The 6,000-nt window shown below is 40.4% G+C and overlaps 1 protein-coding gene across 3 annotated transcripts in view; it reads left to right on the plus strand.

Annotated features, from left to right (window-relative positions):
• Window positions 1-6,000, plus strand: part of LOC103156364 (nardilysin-like) — a 37,765-nt gene that overhangs the window by 28,113 nt on the left and 3,652 nt on the right. For all 3 annotated transcript variants that reach the window (XM_016664286.1, XM_007578373.2, XM_016664287.1), the window contains 9 exons: window positions 1,344-1,471; window positions 1,651-1,813; window positions 1,969-2,000; window positions 2,171-2,309; window positions 2,824-2,871; window positions 2,940-2,992; window positions 4,602-4,685; window positions 4,904-4,994; window positions 5,160-5,276. In XM_016664286.1, coding sequence (XP_016519772.1) covers window positions 1,344-1,471; window positions 1,651-1,813; window positions 1,969-2,000; window positions 2,171-2,309; window positions 2,824-2,871; window positions 2,940-2,992; window positions 4,602-4,685; window positions 4,904-4,994; window positions 5,160-5,276 — 855 coding nt within the window. The remainder of the gene's footprint in view (window positions 1-1,343; window positions 1,472-1,650; window positions 1,814-1,968; window positions 2,001-2,170; window positions 2,310-2,823; window positions 2,872-2,939; window positions 2,993-4,601; window positions 4,686-4,903; window positions 4,995-5,159; window positions 5,277-6,000) is intronic.

The following is a 6,000-nucleotide window of genomic DNA, read 5'->3' on the forward strand; positions in this document are numbered from 1 at the left end:
TTTTGTTCAGCTCCCCTGAGGCGGCGCAGAAACATTTTTAACTCTGTTGGAGCATAACTACCAGCTTTGCACATTTAGAGCCTGAAATTACTTTAGGATGAAGCACTAACGTTCACAGATTGGTTGAACCCCATCGATAAACAGCTGTTTTTAAGTTTAGCTCCAGATTTCCAGTTTCACTCAATTTTTGACTTTGACTAGGCCTTTCTAAAACCAGAACTCACATTCTTTTAAGATATTTTTTTTGCCTCTGCCAGGCTCTGTCGTTCTTCCCAAAAGTTCCCATTAACTCCCCTGTCCCTGCTGAAGAATAACATCCCCACAGCATCATGCTGCCACCACCAAAAAGTTTAATTTGGATCTCATAGGACTGAAGCATTTTATTCCACACATTTCCACAGAACTCTTGAAATGTTTTTCTTCTTGAAACCCTTCAGTGAATCACCTCAATAGATACTTCCACCTGAGCTGTGGATCCTGGCAGCTCCTCCACAGCTACCCCAGGCCTCTTTCCTGAATCACTAATTAATGGATTCCCTTTAAGTTTGGGTCACCATTTACTAATAATCAAGTGACCCCTGCAGGCTGATTGTTGCACTGGACTTTATTTAGAAGCATCAGAGTAAAGGGGGCTGAATAGTAATGCTTGTCACATGTTTCAGATTTGCTTTTGTAAAACTTAAAATAAAAACAAAAAAAACAAGGTATTATTTTTCAAATACGTGTTGCTTTGTGTTGGTGTTTTACTTGAAATTAGCTGTGGGTGATTTGGATTTAAAGTTTTATCGTGATATTTTGTGGTACAATTGTGATCACAATAAAAGTGACGACACAAACTGTTTGACTTTTTTAGGTAACTGTTTGACTGTGACTGCATGACGCAGTAATAACCCCCAAAAACTGCTCTTGAAGCACATTCTGAGTAGTAATGTGCTTCTTTAGGATGCCAGTCACATAAAAAAGTGTGATTTGTATCAATAACACGCACACAGTAACTGCATTTAACAATGTTTCCAATTATTGATCCTCTCATTGAACAAATAATGAAAAAAATTGAACAAATAATGAAAAAATTGAACAAATAATGAAAAAAATGGTAATCCCGACAATATAGACATTTTTCTAAAATGTTAATTGGAATTTATCACAACAATAAATGAAATCCTTATCATAATAAGAAATGCATCACGATAAACAATATGATAAATGCTCACCCCCAGTTAAGTTCACTTACAAACCCAGTGAACACATTACAGTTTGTACAGTGTGCATCCCTGAGAACCCAGAGGGATTGTGGGAGAATCTCTCAGCCTCACTGTCTCTGACCACGTGTCTCTCCGCAGTTGCTATTTCACCTGATTGTCGACCACTTGGCTGATTTTTCTGCCTCCGATGAAGTCTTCAGCATGTTTGCCGAGCAGCTGAAAAAAACCTACTTCAACATCCTCATTAAACCCGAGAAACTCGGCAAGTACGTTATGTACCCTCAGTTCCCTCTGCTTCCCCCCCACCCCCAAATGAATCATCACAAAGTCTGCGTTGCCTTCTAGTGGTGAAACGTGCGACAGCCCTGAATAGAAAAGCCCTCCACATCTGTCTCACCCTTTTAAATTCTCTGACTTGCCAGTGCTTCCTCTCTGCTCCTCCCAGGGATGTGCGTTTGCTGATCTTGGAGCACTCTCGCTGGTCCATGGTGGAGAAGTACCAGGCTCTGACGGCCGGTCTGACCTGCAAAGACCTGCTGGAGTTCAGCCGCAGCTTCAAGACTGAGCTGTTCGCCGAGGGGCTGGTGCAGGGGAACGTCAGTAGTGCTGTGAGTCCACAGAGAAACCGCCTGACGCTGCTATCGACTGACTTAAATAAATCTGCTGATGTTCACTTTAGTTGAATTTAAATCGTATTGGACGTCTCCGTCTTTGTTTCGCTGACTCCGTCTTATCATTACTCCTTATTGCATTTCCTCCACAGGAAGCGGTGGAGTTCCTGAAGTACGTCACTGAGTAAGTCCAGCTCCTGCTCTTCTTAATTGGCCTCCTAAGCAAAACACCAGTGGCCTGAAATCAGATAGATTTGATTGCAGCCTCTCTATGCCTCACCTCTTTATCTATTTCACTTGCTCTGCATTTTCCTGGCTGACCGCCGTTTTTTCCCGTTGTTATTCTCCTGGCAGTAAGCTGCAGTTCTCCAAGCTGTCAGCAGAGGTGCCGGTGACGTTCAGAGTGGTGGAGCTTCCTCAAAAGCATCACATCTGCAAAGTCAAGTCCTTAAACAAAGGGGACGCCAACTCTGAGGTCACCGTTTACTACCAGGTAACAAGTCAACTCACAGGGTAAAAATTATTAAATTCATACAATTAAGACATTAAAATGTCTTAAATGAATTTTTAAAAATGCCTTAAATACAGTGCAGGTTTTTCTAATGGGACTTTTGTATCGAGAAAAAGTTTGAGTTGTGTGCAGACATCATCACTCGCTGCACTCTGTGTTTCAAGACGATTAAGGTTGTCAGTGACAAGCAGCTAATACCTGCTATTTAGCTAGCGTTTTGCGTCTGTCATCCAAAAAATGCAAAAACAAACAAAAAAACTTGAAAACAAAAAATCCGTAGAAATTTCACAATCCCTCCCTAAAAAAAGAAAAAAAAAAGAAAAAGCATTTTTGTCATGATATAGGTCTTAAAAACTTTATTCATAGTGGTTTTAAAAGGTTTTAAATTTAAATTGGTGAAACCCCCAGGAACCCTGGATCAGTAATTTCTCTAAAACATCCAGCATTTGTTTCTTTTTTTTGCGTTCATCATCTTTTTATTGCACTTTTCTTCCAGTCTGGGCTCAAGGCTTTAAGGGAGCACACTCTGATGGAGCTGCTGGTGGTACGTGTTTAATCTCATCAGCCCTGGTGCTCACCCCCTTTGGTACTGACTGAGTTGTTGTTTTTCAGATGCACATGGAGGAGCCCTGTTTTGATTTCCTCAGGACTAAAGAGACTCTGGGGTGAGTTTCAGCTGCAGCCTCAAAACACTTGCATGATTTGCAGCCAATTTGCCGTTCTCCCTATTTTTCTATCTATCCAGTAATATTACCTGCAAACACAAACATAACTGCTCCACTATATGTAAAAATAAATTACAATAATCCTTGTAATAAGTTGCAACTGATTGTTTCTTTCATCTATAACAGAATTTGGCACAAAGATATGATCTTTGTACTTCATATCTACAACTCTTAACATGTAGCACCATCTACTTATCCTGAGCAATCCAAAGGTTACAGGAGTATAATATTATATTTTATTCGCCATGTTGGTTCACACAAACAAGAAGTTTGACTTGGTTCCACTTTGCTCTCAATGAAGACTTGCTAAGTATAGGTATTTAATAAGGGAAATAAGTCATATATTTTTTTAAAGCGTATATATCCATCCATCCATTTTCTGCACATCCCTTGTCCCTTAATGGGGTCGGGAGGTGCTGGTGCCCATCTCCAGCTAAAGTTCAAGGTGAGAGGCTGGGTTCACCTTGGACAGGTCGCTAGTCTGTCGCAGGGCAACACAGAGACAAACAACCATGCACACACACACACACACACACACCTAGGGAGAATTTAAAGAGATCAATTAACCTGACAGTCATGTTTTTGGACTGTGGGAGGAAGCCGGAGAGAACCCACGCATGCACAGGGAGAACATGCAAACTCGGGAATCGAACCCAGAACCTTTTTGCTACAAGGCAACAGCTCTACCAACTGCGCCACTGTGCAGCCCAAGTGTATATACTGTGCAGTGTTTTTACACTGCATAGTGTAAAAAAACGAAGAAAAGGTTGAATAAGGGCAAATATGCTTGGTATTGATTTACTATCACCTCAGTTGAGTACATCCTTGTTTCTTGTGCAACTTTTACTACACAATTTTTCCTTCCACTGAATTTTCCATCCAATAAATTCATTGAACAACCTATTTTTTATTTTTTTTAATTTATTTATTTTTTCAACATTACTCATTTGTGACTTTTACAACTTGTCACTACTGGACATCTGTAAAATCGGGAGGTTTTTCAAATGGTTATATGTCAGGGGGAGGGATCTAATGCAAAATAGTAAAGAATTGGACTTTGAGGTTTCATTATGTTTAGGTCATAATCATCAAAGTTTCCCGAATGAAAACTAAAAATATGTGTGTGATGAAATGGTTTCATAAACGAGTCTCACTTTCTTGTTTTTTTTTTTCTTCAGTAGCTGAATTTCATAATCTTTTCAAGGATATTCTTCTTTATTGGGATGAACCTTTACATAGGTTCTGGCTTTTTGTGAGGAAATGAAGCCTGGCTTTTGGGAGCTGTTAAGGGACCAGCAAATCTGTCTGCATCTGCACATCCCATTTCTTTGTGTTTTCCTCTTGGATACAAAAGAAGCCAATAATGTGTTTATACCTGTGCTAAGTGCTGCTGTAACGCCAGAATGATGTTTTTCATAAATTTAAAGACTTTTCATGCCTGGATTTGTGCGAGACTTTGAAGCAATCGAATTTCTCTCTCCCCCGCACCCCCCCCAAACCGTTTCTCTCTCCAAATCCTACCCGCTGTCTTTTGTTTCTCCCTCTGCAGTTACCATGTCTCCCCTACCTGCAGAAACACCTCTGGTGTTCTGGGTTTCTCTATCACCGTGGAAACACAGGCGACTAAATTCAAGTGAGTCCGCAGCACAATTTTTACCCTTTAAAGATCCGATCTATCTTAACCACTTTCCCCCGGATCCGGGATATGATATATCTGACTGTTCACCCATTCCCCAGCTACAATTTATCTGCGTGGCGCTGGAAATGGAGGGAGTGGAGCTGATAAATGACTAACGGGATCAAATTCAACCCACAGCCTCTAATATCTCCCCGCTCTCATCTCTCCCCCAGCTCCGAGTTGGTGGAGTTAAAGATTGAGGAGTTCTTGGCTTCGTACGGGAAGGAGCTTGGTGATTTGACTGAGGAGGCCTTCAGCACCCAGGTCTGTATGTGTGTGTATTATTGGAGCTTCTGCTGCTCATAAAGAAGCTAAAAGTTACAAAAAGTTTGACTGGAGTAACTTTTGTGGCGCGGTGGCTGCACGTCTTATTCATCTAGATGTAATATGTTTGTGGGAACCAGCGTGCGGTGTGTGTTCTCCTTGCAGGTGACCGCGTTAGTTCAACTGAAGGAGTGTGAGGACACACACCTCGGGGAGGAGGTGAACAGGAACTGGCAAGAGGTGTTGACGCAGCAGTATGTGTTTGACCGGCTCAACAAGGAGGTGAGGAGGAAGCTAATCCTTTAACACGCTGTTATTTTCTCTGAGGTCTTCATCTGCTCTGGCATCTACAGTTATCATGTCTGTTGATAAAATCTCTCCAGTCTGCACCCACCGATTCTGATCCGTTCAGGATTTCTGAACCTTTGGTGCCACCTAGTGAACCAGCTCCCATTTCTTCCAGTTCTTAGGCAGGTTATTGTTATTAAGTTCACATCAACACTCTTTGTGCCGTTTCCCAGCCATGGAAAGACTTTAAGCGTCCTTATTCTGGTTTTAGCAGGGAATCGTCTTTTCTACTGTCATTTAACATAATTTTCTCTTGAAAATTGAGAGAAAAAAAAAGATTAAAAAAAAAGATTGACATATACTTCTCATCCTTGGCAGAAGTATTGCACATTTCCTTATGTTGTTTTCCAACAATAAACTTCAGTGTTACTTGTTTGGATTATATTACCACAAAGTGGTGCTTAACTGTGAAATAAAATGATTTTCTTTCTTTTTAATGAAAAATATTGCATGCATTTAGCCTCCTTTACTATGATACCCCTATATAAAATCCAGTTTAACCAAACACCTTCCGTCGGTGTAAGTAGCCATAAGGTATTTATCATATTGATGTAATTTATCATGATAAATTTATTGTCATAAGAATATTGATTTATCCTTGATATTTTTTTTAAAAAAAGGGTTTTATCAGGACTATTTTTTTTACATTTTTCTCCAC

The sequence above is a fragment of the Poecilia formosa genome, unplaced genomic scaffold (genome assembly GCF_000485575.1).
Source record: "Poecilia formosa unplaced genomic scaffold, Poecilia_formosa-5.1.2 Scaffold476, whole genome shotgun sequence".
NCBI classification, from domain to species: domain Eukaryota; kingdom Metazoa; phylum Chordata; class Actinopteri; order Cyprinodontiformes; family Poeciliidae; genus Poecilia; species Poecilia formosa.